The following is a 17545-nucleotide window of genomic DNA, read 5'->3' as shown; positions in this document are numbered from 1 at the left end:
GCGATATCTCTCAGCTCCTAGACTATTCACTTCCCTGCTCAAATGCTTTGAATCCAGTGTTCTCCTGGGTCACCCTGTTTTCTGGTGGTGTGTTTCAATTCCCCAGTTGCCCTGGGTCTAAATATTTACTTGGTGTTATGCCTTGATCCCTGTGAATCCTCTGGCAAATTTCCTTGCCTTGTAGCCAAAGTGGACAGCAGTGTTTCCCATAGGTTACTGTATCAGTACATTACGTAGAAATGATGTATTTTTGGAAGACAATGTATTAAAGTGCAGGAAGTTTAAACTTAAAAGTAATAACATTATTTAGCATTAATTTGGTGATTGTTTAGATTTCTAATCGCAATGGATTGCTCACCTTTGACACCTTCCTGCACATAAACAATCATTCATGGCGATTTGCTGGTGCTATGTGTGCTGCTCAATGCAGCACACATAGAAACAGCAAAAACGAGGAGAAATTAAACATTTCTCCTCTTTTCGCCAAGTTAAAACCAGGCTTTCCCTGGTCTTAATTTTGGCACTGTCCCATATTTACGCCACTCTCGTAAATAGGGGGCAATGTCAAAATCAGTGGGTATTGTGGCTGAATGCCCACCACATCCCCCATTGCCCGCCCCTTTCACACTAACTGTAGCGTGAAAGGGGGCCTAATATACAAGGCAGTGTTAAGCCACATTAACACCACCTTGAAAATAAAGCGAAGGGATTATCGCCACAGGAACATCACAAAAAGTGATGTTTATGTGGCGATAATCCCTTGTAAATATGCCTCTTTGTTTTATCTTTAGCCGGCACCTTGACTTTGGAACCACCAAAACCATCTGCGGCGTCCCCCAGGGATCCTCCCTCAGCCCGACGCTGTTCAACGTCTACATGACCCCCTCGCTCGCATCGCCAGACTACACGACCTCAACATAATTTCCTACGCCGATGACACCCAGCTGATCCTCTCCCTCACCAAGGACCCCCTCACCGCCAAATCCAACCTACACCAGGGCATGAAGGCCGTCGCCGATTGGATGGAGGCAAGCAGGCTCAAGCTGAATACGGACAATACTGAGATCCTCATCCTCGGGCCTAACCCCTCAGCGTGGGACGACTCCTGGTGGCCAGCATCACTGGGAACCCCCCCGGCATCTACCAACCACGCACGCAACATAGGAGTCATCCTCGACTCCAAGCTCAGCATGACCAACCAAGTCAACGCAGTCTCCTCCTCCTGCTTCCACACCCTCCGCATGCCCCACAAGATCCACAGATGGATCACGATGGACACACGGAAAACCGTCACCCACGCTCTCGTCAGCAGCTGACTTGACTACGGAAATGCCCTCTACGCCGGAGCCCCATCCAAGCTCATCAACAGACTGCAAAGAATACAGAACGCCTCAGCACGCCTGATCCTTGACGTCCCGCGCAGGGACCACATCACCCCGCACCTGAGAGAACTGCACTGGCTCCCCGTCGACAAAAGAATCACATTCAAACTCATGATCCACGCACACAAAGCACTCCACAAGACCGGCTCTGCCTATCTCAACAAAAGACTCGCCTTACACGTACCCAACAGGAAACTCCTCTCCGCCGACCTGTCCCTGGCCGCCGTCCCTCGCACCCACAGATCCACTTCCGGGGGCAGATCATTCTCCCACCGCGCCGCCAAGTCCTGGAATGCCCTACCCCTCCACCTACGACAGACCGCAGACCTCCCGGCCTTCAGAAGACTGCTCAAGACCTGGCTCTTCAAATACTAGCGGCAGCTGCCCCCCCACCCCCCAGCGCCTTGCGGGTAAGTAGCGCGCTTTACAAATCCCTTGATTGATTGATTGACTATAACGTTTACCTTCATGATACATAGGGTTCTCTGCATTCTGTGCCTTTTTTCACTAGGCTGTTTTACGAGGATTGGGACTTGTAAACAACAGTTTGCACAGTGCTTCGTTCAACATGTGCATTCATTCACCTAATTATTTTACAGGGATCAGAATACGTGACTTGCGGCTAGACACAGGCCCTTGCTGTAGATACCTTGCCAATGGGCATTCAGCAGAGTACCCTAACCTATTTTGATGCAAAAATAACAGGTTATGGAAGAGGAATACTTTAATTAATCTGAGCCAAAGGCAGTCATTCTGGGTCACATTCCAGACCATCGTTTCTAACCCACTGGCCCGTTATAAAAGCAGACTTGCCTTATGCAAACCAGTAATGGTCCTGCTCCATTAGCAACAATCCAGCCCAAACTGCCAGCCAAGGTCCCCTCCAGATGGGAATACAAGCAAGCCCAGACTGGTTATGACCTACTTAGAAACCACCAGTGAGATGTAGCTTATGTTGTATAGCATAGTGAAAATGGGACCCAAATCTGGGTATACCCGTCGCACTCAGGGCATCAATTTCCAAAACAACAGGGTAATGGAAAGAATGCTTGAATTCTCACCCACCCCACCCCAATCACTCTGGCCGCATTGCTTCTAACACATTTTGCAGCAACTGGACTTAGTCAGTTGCAGGTTACACACAGGCCTTTGAAGGAGGTACCTCAAAAGACTGAACTCATCTTACTGGGGTTGTTACCTGTTACTCTATAATACGGCATCAGAGGAGGGGCAGCTCTCTTTTTCCCTGTGGGAATCCCACTTGGTTTCTCTTGGTGATGCTGGGTAGTGATCATATGAACTTGAGAAAAATCCTGGCAACTTGCCTAATGGGTGCTGATGGGACAAAAAAGTCCTCCGCATGGTAATGGACATGCATCGCTGCTCTGAGTACCCCAATTGTACTGATTTCGGGATCCATAACGCGGATTTTTGTTGTCATAGGCTAGCATGGAGCATGCGTGTGCACTATGCCATAGGCCTATCTCACGTTTTGCGGTCTTATTGGAACAGGAGGGAAGCCCAAAGTGCTACCCTTATAGTGAAAGGGTACTGCCTTTACCAAAAGTTAAGCAGCACGACTACAGTGGTGGCAGCATACCGTGTTGTGATCAGTAGGAGTCAACAGGTCTTCATTAACCTGTCACTGGAGTTAGGCCTACAGGCTGACTCATTCAAAGTTTTGCTGCTGTGTACTTAACTCACCCCTTGGCCAACTTCGGGTTGTTGTAAAGTGATGTGCAGTGCATGAATGATTTATCTGGTCTGGGTGTATGTGTGTCTGGGAAGGGTACACTAGAGAGGTAATGCAGTACTGGGCAGTGCATGCATGGTAAATGCATGTGTTGAATGTTTGTGTGCCTGTGAGTGGTGTAATATATGAAGGATGTAGGGCTGTGCGGTGCGTGCATGATAAATGTATGTGCTGGGTGTATGTGTGCCTGTGAGCAGTACAGTATATGAAGGATAATGTTCTGTGCATTGTGTGTATATTAAATGTATGTTGTGTGTGTATGTGTGCCTGTGAATGGCACAGTACATGGCAGATTGTGGGCTCCATTTTGGAGACCCAGACCTGCATGGTGAAACATGAGGAGGTGGAGGAATCCCCTCCAGACAGATTTGTGTGTTGCTGTATTCCTGGAAGCTGGGTGAGACACAAACACTGGATAGGGCAGAGCTAGGCATCCACTGTACACTTCCAACAGTTCTCTTTGATCCAGAGAGAAATGGCAAGGAAGGGTCCTGTGTACTTCTCAGTAAGGAGATGAGGCTGACAAGGGGATCATAACGAGGAGGGCTAAATCCTTGGGCTAACCTTTTGATATACATATCACTGTGGCTGACATCCAGGTGTGAACTCTAGTCACTCCTATGACATGTGTTGTGGGGCTATTAGCTTTAAAGTCACTCCTGCTGTGACTGACTGCTCTAAAGAGGAAGAGAGGGCAGAGGAGTAGGCACCTCTAAAGGAAGTAGAACCCCAACATAAACTTGAAAGCGCCCCAAAAACTGACAACTTTCAGGCAGCCAGTTGCACTGTGCAAGGAGGAGTGGGTGAGGCATCATCACGCAGTCATTTCAAAACGAACTGACTGCCCTGGAGCACCAGCACCTCCCTGCTTCTCAAGACCAGTGGGCCCTGTGAGGAAGAGGAGAGGGTTGGAGGGGCGAGGTCCAGTCGAGAATCCTGTAGAGTGGATGTAAGACATGGCTGCTGCAAAGATCGGGTTGTTGCCCATGTGCCTGAGGAAGTGGGCAAACCTCATTTGCCAGGGAAGGGCCTCCATGAATTAAGCCGCGGATGTCGCTGTACCTATCAGGCCAGAGCCTGTGTGCCATGTGACGTCATGTGACGTCAGTGACCCCGTATGCCAGGAGGGGCCACCTGAATGTGAACTGCCCTTATTACTGTGCCGATCGGGCCCAAGCCAGTGTGTAGTGTGGTTTCGGTGACCATGTATGTCAAGAGGGGCTGCCATGAATGGACTTGTGTGCGGAGTGGGCCGTAGCCCTAATGCGGTGAAGAAGGGACACTGTGTAGGCATCTGCTGTGCCCATCGGGTCAGTGCCTGTGTACAGCAGAGGAATTGGTGACCCCGTACTAGTAAAAAGTGCAACCTGACCGGGAGTGTCACCAGAGCCGTGAGACCGTCAAGGGATCTCCATGCACCTACATCGGGACATGAGACCAGCATTAGGAACTTTGCACAACCCTATCTACATTTAGAGGGACACTGAAAGACTTACCCTGCCAGGAGTAGCCACAAGGATCCTCCAGTCGATGTGGGAGCACAACCGCATGTGAGAAATGTGGGGCTCGCCGAGTGCAGCACACCTGCGCTACGTGCAGTGAACTGACCTGAAAGAGCCATTGTTGTTCCTGCACCCACAGATGAGGTGAGGTCAGGAACTCTGTATGCTCCCATCCTGCAGGTGCAGGTACGATTGAATTTGGGTCAAGTTGCCTAGTGGGAGAACTTGCTTGCTAGTTAACGCTTCGGTGCAGGAACACTTTTAAACTTTACCATAGAATTGGAGTGGACTCTTGAGGCTGCTGTTCGGGCTTTCCCTGGATGTTGCCTAAAGTGAATGGAGAATAACCATGATTGCTAGAGTGAGGAGGGAGTGGGACACAAATAACTGTCTATGAAATATTAGAGCCCTGACCTCGAGGGGACTGTGTAGTTGTGTGTGAATGTGGTATTTACCTTTGTGTTGATAGGGTGAAAATAAAATACTTCCTTTTTTCATAAAAGTGAGTATTTAACTGGACAAGTGCTACTGCTGCATGCACTTTAAGTTGTGATTCCGTGCTGACCCCCTGTATCTACTTCCCACCCCCTCAAGGGAGCTTTGGATTACTCAGACCATGCTAAAACTGAAAGTTAAGTGCTGAAGGAATACTTGGCCCAGTTGCTCGGAATCCATACTAGGTCAGACCCTGGGACATCATGAGTAATAAGCCTTAACCCCCACAGTTGGGCAAAGTAGCTCCTGCTTGCCCCATGGTCCTCTGAAAGGAGTTGAGAAAGTGCTATGCCCACAATGGTCCATTCTTACAAGAACAGATTTATACCTCGAAGGTCCACATCCTTCAATATACGCCGATTGCACTGGCTTCTAGAAGAAGCATCGCCACATCCCGCCTGCCTAGTGCTAGACTTAGAAAATTGCTTTTAATATGCTTGACTGGAAGTAAATGTTTACTGTACTGTGCAAACTGGGACTGTGCAGCAGGATATTACAACTGATCGATCTCCTGCACTCTATACAGAGAGCCAGAGTCAGAACTGCTGGTCTCATCTCCGACCCCCTCCCTAAACAGTTGGGCAAGCATCAGGGGCGCCCACCATTATCCTTTCTTTTTGCACTGGCAATTGAACCTTTAACTGGTTGCATGTGACAAAGTGGCAGAGACTGTGATATACTATTGGGTGATGCGACACATATAGTGTTGCTTTATCTGGACTACAATTTGCTCAATTTCAAAGATATTCGTGAGGGGGTTCACCCCAAAGTGCACATCCTTCACATGTTCAAGCTGACTTTGACCCTGGGAGTTAACTGGACCAAATCATGCCTGTTTCCCTTGAGCCAGAGGGCTGGCCAAACATGCATGCCCACTTAGGAGGGTGCTACCAGTCCTCCCCCTGTGCAGCCTAGCCACACCCCCTAAAACTGCCCCAGCACAGAAAAAGGAAATGATAATAACATTGTGTTATTATCATTCTATTTTTCCTTTTTCTGCAGTGCTAAAAGGCAGTGGGGGCGACACTCCTCCGCCTTAGTGAAGGAGCCACCCCGTCTCTCCCGCCCAGAGGCGGAGCTTCTGGCCCAGAGTCGGAGCTTGCGGCCCAGAGGTGGTGATTTCAGCATGGCAAAAATCCCCACCTCCGAGCCGGAAGCTCTGCCTCCGAGCCGCAAGCTCCGCCTCCGGGCCGGAATTTCCAGCCCGAGTTCGGACTTAGAGTTAGTAGTCTTAAATCTATTCTGTGAATACCGAAAGTAGTACGTTTATTCTGTGAATCCCGAAAGTAGTAAGTTCACTCTGTGAATCCCGAAAGTAGTAAGTGCATTATGTGAATACCAAATAGTAGTAAGTTTAGGATTTAGTCTTAAGTTCATTCTGTGAATCGGGCCCCTTGAGCCTGTTCTGCAACACTGAATACCATTTTGGACAAACCTTTCTGGTGTAACAGATGGCTTAGGTTTGATCTAAAAAAGCTTAAACTCTTGATGGAACTGGGAGGTCTTGGAACACCAGATATTGAACACTATTACTTAGTAGTGCATCTTCAATGGTCTACTCTCTGGCTTGCTGGCCGCTATCTCTTTGAAGTGGGCCATTCAGAAGGGACGCACATTACCTCCTGATCCCCTTTGACTTCTTGATAAATCAGTTTGACATACGCACTAGGTCCATTTCTGACCCACAGACATCTCATAGCCTAATTAACATACATTCGGGGTATCACCGACACAGCACTTTCCCCACACTGCTTAACTCAAGTACTATACTATATATATCAGCTCTGGGAAGTGACTGATAACCTGGCTATTCTGGCCCATTCCAGACAACATGCAACACCCCCCTAGCCCAACAGTGGTAGTCTGACCTGGGACTCCCATCGTGCAGAAGGAATGAGACGGGCCCTGTCCCTTTTCCATAAAATCTCTTGCAATGCCAGATTCCAATACATCTAATAAACATACCTCACCGTGCCTACCTCACTCCAAAGTGGCTCAGTAGGATCTATGCAACAGCCACTTTGTCCTGCCTGCGCTGGTCTGCCACACCCACAGACATCAAACATATGCTTTTGGATTTCCCCAATGTCCAATTTTGGGATGCTGTTTGCTCTACCCTCTTGGTGACCATGAGTCGCCCAGAGCTGAACAAACTTGAGTGCTGTCAGCTGGGGCTCCATCACCATCCAAAGACAGGCCGAGCTGGCTAAATTCCTTGACCTGGCCTTCTTCATCACCCGACGGTCAATCACGATACACTGGAAGGCGCCCAAACTGATGGGAAAACGCACAATGGCATGCTGAGGTCCTGCACTGGCCTGACGTGGAATCTGCAACTTTACGGCATTATGAAGCCTAAGGGCTCTGCAAATATCCCATACATTTACTATGGGATAAGGTTGTCCGCTCCTTCAGGGCCTGTATACAAGATAACACTAGACTGCCATAAACAAAAACCAGACTCTCCGACACACTTACATTTAGAACTGCTCCTACCTTACGATCACACCCTTTCTCTTCCCCAGAACCTCCTCCCCTCTGCCCTTCCACCTATCGGTGTGGTCAATGACCACCCAGCGCGCAACCCAGAAATGCCCAGGGCCCCCACTTTCCAAGGGGCCTCTGGGAAAGTGAACTTTATAGTCTTTATCTCTATCTAATCCTCTCTCCATCCCTACCTACTTATCTCTGTCTCTGTCTTTCTTGCATACCGGGCAACGTATTTAAACTGTTTTTCGTAACCCTGCTGACCTTTAATAAAATAATTTAGCATTCTTTGGCCTCATACAGGCTTGACTTAGCAGGAAATGGGTAATAACATTCAAATGTATTCCATACAGGTCTCCCAAAATGTGTTTTGCCTGGGGCTCTCAAAATACTTAAGTTGACGCTGACACAGCCCCTACAAGCACATGCTATGAGACGCTCCTACACACACCCACTATTAACCGGGACCAGACCTTCTGCAGTTATCACTGTTGTTACTGTTCTTGTTCACTTCAATGTTGTTACTGTTCGTGTTCACTTCAATGGAAGCTTTAGTCACTAAAGGATTTGTAATTGTGACCGCACATTACTCTGCGCTGATACATATTTCTGATTATATCAATGAGCACAATATATTGTAACCTGGCCTATCGACATTCGGTGTGGGATTTGTGCCTCCCCTCTTACCTTGCTTTATAAAAAAAATACAGGGGTTCGATTAATTCTTCTATCTAGTAAGACAAATCTAGGGTTCAAGCATAGAAACTTCTCATTTCTAGAGGAGGAGGTCTCACTCACTTTGTGTCACCTGCGACCTCATCTCACCCTGGTAAGATGGTACCACCAGGGCGGATTCAATCTCTTCTGTGAGGGAGTTCTTAAAATGAGCTGGTCCTGGAAAAAAACAGGGAACCAGATACAGTTAAAAATACCTCAAGGCATACCATAGGAATTCCTTTTACTGGAAGTATTATGGGTGCAATGGCCCTATCATCCTCTAAAGTGTCAACTTGTTTCTCTCAATTCGTGTGCCCTATAAATAATCTGGGGAATGCATCAGGTATGTGCAGAGATCCCTATCAATTTATATAGTGTACCAAATCATTAAGTCAGATAGGGACTTCTTACCTTTGTCACTTTCATTGGCCAACCCACATCATGGGTCATAATTTACGTAGTGGGCTGGCACGTGGTGGCAACTCCGGTAGTCACACATTCGTCAAGGAGATTCACCAGACTTGGAACCAAGTCAAGTATCAAGTAAAGTAGAACAGCTAAAACTGTCATGATCTATATCAAAAATCTTCTAGGAACAGCAACATATCTCTCTCTTCATACCAATATAGAATCATGGTACAGGCCACCATACTAATATGAAGAACCATTGCGCACACCAAAGATTAGGTGTAGTTTGAACTATTGAAAGCCTCTACTCTTGAAAGGCAATAAAGTACCTCCAGTGAAAGTGAATTATCTTTAGGGAACAGCCAAGACCATGGTTGTTATCTAGTATTGAAAAAACAAAGTTGTCAAATCTTCAGAATAGGTGAAGTTTAGATCATCCCGGATGGACAAGCCTGCTCTAGAAAGTAGATGTTACACTGTGCAAGGGCCATCAATAAAAGCACAACAATTGAGAACTGATAGTCACCCTGTATTAAGACTACACTAGACGCAATAATTTGAAAATTTAGAACACATGGAGGTACCATTAGGTGTGGGTGAACCTGATTTCAAATGGAATAGGTGCTCTCAGTGCCCTTGTTAATGCAGATTAGATTGTTAACTTTCACAAATAAACAAGTTTGTGTTATGAATGTTTGGTTTCCCATGATGATCTGGCAATCCGTTTTAAAGAAACCTTCAAAACATGACTCCAAAGGGAATGGGTGTAGAAGTGGAGAAGCACGTAGGAGATACTGGAGAAGACTAGAGAAAGTCGAAGGTAGAGACAATAACGAAGAAAAAAGGGCTATATATTTAGATTTCCTCCTGGTTAAGTGGTAGTTTCTAATTCTTTTAAATACATCAAGCAAATATTCATGAAGTGGATGGGAAACAGGTGTGCCTTATTGTTCAGAGTGACTTAATATAGATCAATTCTGGTAAAGGGAGGGAGTACACCTTTGAATGGACACCAAGGCTCTCTCCAGGTCTCTCCACAAAGCTGCTTCAGTCTTGGTGTTCATAACTGTTTGCACAAAAGTCACTGGAGGATCTAAAGGATTGTCCGCAAGGAAGGTCAGTAAGTTCAAGAGCACCAAAGTTCCACAGAAGGAGTAAAAAACAAAGACTCTTCATTAATAGCCATGCAAAGCGAAGACCCTGGATTAAGAGCCATGTTTACAGATGGCATTAAAAATAATTGCAAGTGTTTGGCAGATCAAGGGTGAAGGTTTGGTTTACTCAGGCAGCCCAGCAAGAACTATATTTGGTTAAGCCCTAACTTCAAAGGAAGGAGGAGAGAAGTTTGGGTATAGGATTAAAGAGAAAGAAAAGGCCAGGGAGTAAAAAAGAGGAGAGGGCTTTACAGTACATGTGCATGCTATTAGATAAAACACATTTAAATAAATCTATCCATGACACAGAAATAATCAGGATAAATGTTCTTTACTGAGTGGCTCAAATTTATAATATCTTAGCATTCTTTAACCAGCACTGTCAATGGCATCATTGGACATTGGAGTGAGACTCTTATAAGATCTGCCACTACACAACTGTTCCTAAGAAACAGCTAGGAGGTCTTTTAAGTTTTCCAGAATTACTGGGCGCACTTCCTAGGTGACCGCAAGGTGATATACTTCACAGTAGACAGTTTAGGCAATGAGGCGAGTGGTAATACCTCTAAACCACTCCAATGGGGACCAGCAAGCTGATCCACAGCTACAGAAAAAACAACTATGCCCCTGCACTAAAACATTCATTGAGTAAATGGTAATAATAGTGTAAGTTTTTTAACACAAATCTATTACTTAAAGCATTAGAACGAATCTAAAGATAGTCCATAAATCTTCGACGAGAGTAAGTATATATGCATAGAGATACATAGGTGGAGATACAGTCTGTTCTTGGTGTGGTTACTTTTGTTTATTATTCCAAGTCAAAAGCCAACACGTGTTTCATCGCAGGGAACAAACTGCGAATCTTCAGGGCTGGATAAAAACATAAGATACATATTTTGGGAACATGTTCTTTTCTTTAACACATTTAGGTACTGACTTGATGGTGTCCACCCAATGTGACAAAAGCATGCCATATATGGCTTTTGACTTGGAATAATAAACAGAAGTAACCACACCAAGAACAGACTGTATCTCCACCTATGTATCTCTATGCATATACACAACTGTTCCTGACTCACACAACACAGCACTTCAGTTTCCCCACAGCTCCTGGTCTGTGAACAGTAGTAAATCTGGACCAGTGTGTTTACTCTTGTAGAACCCATTTGACTTGGGAAGTAGAACTGCTTTAAATTCTGTTAGCTGTCCTCTATCTCTAAGTTGGTATTACCAATACCGTGATGCAAAGTTTCTACTGTGTTGATATATTACCATAGCTAAGGTATATTTGGAGCCAAAATCCAATATTTTGATTGATCTTGCTCATTCTGTTTGCTTTACAGGAGGAAGTTTTCCCCCGACTGCTCACCGTAAGAGTGATACAAGCCAGAAATATTGAGTCTGGAGATTTGAGTAAGTACTGTGAGGAATCAGGGCTCGAGATAGCAGAAGTTTACAATTGGGACAGCGAAGAGCAGCCATCATCATGTAATCTCATAGAACATAGTATTTGTGACTAGTGGAATTTCCAGCTGGCGAGTTTGAAATAGTGGCTTTATACTGTTTTTTGAGCAAAGGACGAGTGGCTCAAATTAAACTAAATTTCCTGTTGGATTCAGTTGCATCAAGGGATTGGGTTTTAGTGTCTAGTGGTATATTTATTGTAATCATTAGAATGTCCTTTGTATTGTTCTGTTGATTGGGCACATCACATTGACCAAATCCCATATGCTACAGCTGGATCAAAAAGAAAAAAATTACAATTGGTAAGTTTCCACTATTGCCTCTCTCTTAACGTTTGTGTGTCTTCCCTTTCGTGAGTGAGTTGAATACTCATACTGAGTCACAAAGAAAGTCACTGATTGGCTCCTGTAGGTTTACTCCTATGTTTGTTTGGAACCAAAAGTCTTACTTTCTTGGCGCGATAAATCACCCCCGCCTTTTCTGAAACCGAGAAGCATGAGTTTATCATGGTCAAAGCTTCTCATTTACATGGACAACCTTCAAATAAAGACTGCCTGCTGACAGCAAGACAAGAACTCAACACAGCATCAACCAGAAGGAAGCAGTTGGAGTTGAGTGTGGCATGCGGCCTACAGGCTGCCATGAGGTAGAAGACAGCTATAAGTCTGAACTAGCGAGAAAGACAGCCAGACAACCAATGTACCTGGCGCAAAACTTGGAAGCAGAGGGGAAACTACTGGAACAGTGGAGAAGGTTGTGACCACCCACTCCAAGAACTGTGGGGCATATTACCAAGGGCCTTATCGCCGCTTTAGCGGGAATGTTTTCCGCTAAAGTGGCGATAATTTTATCGCCCTATTACCTAGCTGTCGCTAACACCAGTTAGCGACAGCTACTAGGCGATAGCGGGCATTTAGGGGCCCACTTTGCATGTCAGCGATAATTATCGCTAATGACATGCAAAGTGGGCGTGCCTAGATCTTAGCGACTGGAAACAGTCGCTAACATCGCTATCCCCTATTACCAACTTTTGGAAATATTCGCGCTAAGCGCGAATATCTCCAAAAGCTAACATCTGCCCAGAGCAGTTCTTAGCCATGTTATCCAATGGGAGGTGGATAACATGGCTAAGAGCATTTGCTCGGTAATGCATGAATATCGCTGACTTTTCAGCGATATTCATGCATTTCGGCCGATTTTTATCGCTTGGGAGATAAACCTTGATAATATCAAGGCTCCTAAGCGATAAAAATAGGCGAAGCTCGGCGATATAATTTTGTCCGCTAACCAAGCTTAGCGATAATTATCGCTATAGCTTGGTAATATGCCCCTGTGAGTAAAGGCAGATCAGACAGAACTGGTCTCCTGGTAGCCCCAGAAACCCAAAAGTTCACCAAGACTGAATTTACAATTGCGCAGGTGAGGGGAGGGTCAGATGGAGAGGAGGGGTAAGATCTGCTGACTTAAGCCATGAGCGCGCCAGTCAGAGACCTTCCCAAAGGAAAAGGACCAATATTTGGAAGCTGTGAACTTTCTGCACATGATGACTGACTGTCACCCAGCCCTCCGCCCTGACTTTTGGCTCTATATCTTAGAACTGGCTGATTGCATTTTTGTCATTTTGGTCACATTTTAATCCTGAAATACTTTTTCGGTTTCACTGAGTGACTTCTTCATTCAAGAGTTGTGTTGGTGCTCTGAAGTCGTCTCCCATCATGGCCTTGTGCTATGAAGGGGTAGAAGAGGCGGTCTAGGGAAACAGAGTTTTCCCAACTAGATGCTGGTGTTGGCCGGTGGTGGGAGAATGTGCCCCACTGAACACCCTGGCTTCCTGAATTTGGAATTCAAAAAGAATTCCATAAGTTCTGCGACGCCTCCGACTTCACAGCTTTCGGTAAGTATCCCAGACATCATGATAAGGTTTGTTATCTTGAACCCTAAAATGCTTCTTAAATCCTAAAATGCTTCCTCATAAAACACGTACACAACTACAGTATTTTTAATTTGTTACGGTCGTTTCTAAATATAAAGTGTGTTTATTTTGTTTAATGCTGTTTCTAATGACAAGCTGTGCTTTCTGGTTCCTTCCAGTGAGAACTGAAAGTACATCTTAACTGGAATACATGTTTTAATACATAACCGAGAAGTGCAGGATGAGCACACATTTCTTTCCAAAATGTGTGTGTACTTGTAGACTTGTTTTCTACTTAGTGGAACACTAAATATGGTTTAGGTATTTTGCCAGGCAATAGAAAAGAAATTGCAGCGTTTCTGGGCATACAGGCAAGACAAAATTATTATTTGTTGCTGAATAATCCTTTGACTAGGCTGTGTATTAAACCCACAGTATTTATTTTCTATGACACAGTCCTTCATTATGTATCCGCGGGTGATGAAACAACAACATAGCTAGATAATAATGTCACAAAAAATGCTGCATAGCTTTGCTTTTAATTGCATGACTAGCCACATCACTCACATTCCAGTGACACATCATTCACCTTTTATGCCACTTGATTTTGTTGATCCTGTCACACAGTTTTTCCTCCATTGCTATTTCCTAGAGCACTGCTTATAACCCCTTTTCAGCACCCAGATAATAAAAGGGCCAATATGGATATTTGCCTATGTAAACAATGAGTCTTTCTTAACCAAATCTTTTGCAAGTCTCTCAAGCCGTATGTATCAGAAGACATCTTCCCTGCCGCCTCTAAAGGCCAGCATGATTTTTTAAGCTGGCAAGGCGTGGCGTGGCATTGCAGAGGTTGAGTCATGTACTTCTCAATGTGCTATGTGGCTCTCTGCACCATTAGCCATTCATCATTCCCTAGCACACTTTACTGCTTGACAATCCCTCATTCCTCAGTGTAGACATTTCTACTGCACCTCTGAATGGCACAGGGGATTCTGCACATTCAGATGCCCTATTCTCTCCATGGCACACTGGACGTCACACCATGCTCTCTACCCTCAATTGCCTCTCGTGCTACAACGGTAGATTTCAAAGGGGCACCTGAGTGTAGACACCTCTCCTGTGCCTATGCATTGCATATGGCTTTTTTCACACTCTACTGCCAGAAATGTGTGCTCGATGGCATGTGTGGCTGTAAATACACAAGTTCTGCATACTCCTGCTATCTAGTGTTGGGGACAGAGTTGTGCACTTTATTTTTCTTGGAAGAAGTGTTCGAGTCACTAGGTTGAGTGACTCATCCTTTTGGTTATAATGTGCATGGGCATCGACTCCATTGTTGGATTTTTTTCTCTTTACCTACGAGTTCAGACGTGTGTGCCTTCGCTCCATTTTTGACTCTGTTACGATTCAACCTTCGGTATTTTGTCCCATACTTTTGTTGCTATTGTTACAGTTCGCGTCTTTTCCATCTGCACTCCGACAATCAATCGCACCTGTTCAACTCTTTTTGACGGAAGCCAGTTCAGGGCTCCGCCCTTCGGGGCCTGCCTTCGACCTTATCTTTATCCTGTGCGTACATCTCCTCATTAAGATGTTACCTCTTACTAAAAGGTTTTAGGAAGGGCTGCAGCATTTCTCAATGTGGAGCTACATAAAGAGCCTTTAGAAGAGGAGTTCCTCTTCACCACACTTTCCACCACACATAGGGCTACCCAATACCTCCTCATAATAAAAAGCATGCATAGGCATACTGATGACATATTTTAAGACCCTATGAAGGATCGGTGGTTAGAACAAGGGTAGATAAGAAATATAAACCAGAACCATCTGACCCTATTTACATTAAAGGCCAGTTACCGCCAGGCTCATTAGTTACCACCAAAGAACGCAATTGTGCAAACTCTCAGGCTACTGGAGACACCCTGCCTACTGACAAGGACAGATAAAAGAATAGATGCTGCATGGAAAAGGGTTGCAGCCCAAGCTGCCAACCATTGGCATATTGCCAACCTGCTAACTTTCTAGCTCTACTGGCACGCTATGACTGTGCCCACTGGGATGAAATGGAAAATATACTCCAGTATCTCCCAGAGGAATATAAAAAAGGGCCACCAGTTAGTTTCTGAGGGGAAAATTATTACTAATACTTCTATACAATGCACACTAGATGCTGCTGACACCGCAGCAAGAGGAGTCAACACAAGTATTTTACCCAGGCTCCACGCTGGATCTTTGGATTTAAACCTGAGGTTCAACAAGCCGTATTAAATATGCCTTTTGATAAGGAGCATCTTTTCGGTCCTCAGGTAGACTCCACATTACAAAAGATAAAAAAGGACACTGAGATGGCCAAAGCTATGAGAGCCCCCCAAACACCTGCTACCCTTGTTTTTTCATTGTGCAGGTTATTGTGGATCCTCAAAATCCCCCTCTTCTGGGGTCTCCACCTCCCAACAAAAAACAGCAAGGTCAGAGATCATACTGAAAGGGCCACTATTGTGGCTGTAATAGAGGTAACAACACCAGAGGTAGAGGTAAGGGTGCTCCCCTTGTGGAACAACACCCTCCACCAAGCAGTGCCTACCATCTCCTTCCCCCCCAATCACATAACACCTTTCGGGGGCAGAATTCAAAATTTCAAACCCACATTGCAATCCAGCACATTAGACAAGTGGGTATTAGCCCTTATCCAACATGGCTATTGCCTGGAGCTCATTAACACACCGCCCAACAGTCGACCTTGCTTTCACAGGCTATCACATGAGCATCAAACATTACTCAACAACATGTGTAGAGACTAGAGACTCAGTGTACAGAAGAGGTATACATTAAGGCAGTTCCCTGCATTATCTTGACAGCTATAGTTATTAATGGTAAAGTTCTCATTTTTGGCATAAATCTGTCCAAAAGGTGGAGGTTTTTGTGGGAAGATTTAAGTCAGGTTTTGTGGCAAAAGTAATAACTTTGTTCAGAGCTAGGCTGGTCTGGTCTGTAGACTATTATAGTAACATATTTTACTGATACTTGGAGCAACAATTAGGCCTTGTCTAAGTGGCAGGGGAGAGTGGGGTACAGTTTGGGTGTGTTCAGCACCGAGCATTTCGCTGCTCTAGCAGTGGTGGAGATGAACATTTCCAGACGCAGAGGGAGAGCAAGCCAGGTGAAAATGATATGGCATCAGACAGAGTATGGTGAAGAGTTTAGCAAAAGGTACTAAAGAGCTTTCCATTGGCTTATAGCTGCTGGGCTTCCACAGTGGGAGGATTGGTGGTGGGTGCAACATAGATAAGAAGAATATTTGAACAACATCAACGTGGAGGGGATAGAACCCAAGTGACAAAATTAAAGAAGGGAAGAAAGGGAATATGCCTAGCCTTGGGTGGCACAAGCCGGTTGAAGTAGAGTGTGAAACGTACCAGGTGAAAAAATAGGATGTCTGCATGATCAACGTTATTGAATGCTGCCGAGAGTTCAAGCAGGATGACACTAGTGCACAGGGAGGTACTTTGAGTGGATGCAATGTAGTTGTACACCTGAGAAGAGACAGTCTCAGTAGAATGGAAATGTAAGAAACCAGCATTTAGGGGGTTAATTATACGCAGAGGGTAGTAGCATAACACTAAATGATGGGGCCCACCCGTAGAAGTTGATGAGGGTCCCCTAAGGCTCCCATATCTCACTGATATCCATATGTCTTATGACTGAATGGAGGCCCCCTGTTCCACAAGGGTTGCAGGGGTCTATGTTACATCCCTGGCAGAAGAAGAACATATCACTTGGTTTAATATGAGGCTAACAAGTTGGTTGTTGACACTGGGGCAGTAGTAGGAATGGAAGGTGGGATCTTCAGTAGGTTTTCAGGTGACTTTGAGATGAGAAGTGTATGAGGAACAAGGGCACCCCAATATTAAGCTGGGGTAGTGAATGCTTAAGATAGGTAACAATGGTCTGAAATGGCCATAGGTGTCCTAAGGAAGGTGTGTGCCTGAAGCAACTTGTGATAGGGTTGAGTCCAGATACGCCAAAAAATGGTGGTCAAGTATTTATGCGACAGATGCTTGGAGACACGATAGATGCAATATAACATTTATTAGCTCCATAAATTATATATCATAAATTATATGCTAGTTGCAGTGCTCAACAAACAAGTATATAGTGTGTGGTGTCAAGGTGATAGTGAAGTTAAAAGAAAACATCGCATTGACAACATTGTAAAAACTCCATAGGTAAATTCACACAATTTAAGGACGTTTTTTGTTGTAAGC

At 45.1% G+C, this 17545-nt stretch overlaps 1 protein-coding gene across 2 annotated transcripts in view; it reads left to right on the top strand.

Annotated features, from left to right (window-relative positions):
• LOC144781029 (cytosolic phospholipase A2 epsilon-like) overlaps window positions 1–17545 on the top strand; it is a 162345-nt gene that overhangs the window by 13362 nt on the left and 131438 nt on the right. For both annotated transcript variants that reach the window (XM_078659646.1, XM_078659645.1), the window contains exon 2: window positions 11245–11314. In XM_078659646.1, the coding sequence (XP_078515772.1) occupies window positions 11245–11314 (70 nt within the window). The remainder of the gene's footprint in view (window positions 1–11244; window positions 11315–17545) is intronic.

Source organism: Lissotriton helveticus, chromosome 9, assembly GCF_964261635.1.
Source record: "Lissotriton helveticus chromosome 9, aLisHel1.1, whole genome shotgun sequence".
NCBI lineage: Eukaryota > Metazoa > Chordata > Amphibia > Caudata > Salamandridae > Lissotriton > Lissotriton helveticus.
The sequence above is the reverse complement of the archived record's forward strand: the minus strand, read 5'-3'. Positions and strand labels throughout refer to the sequence as shown.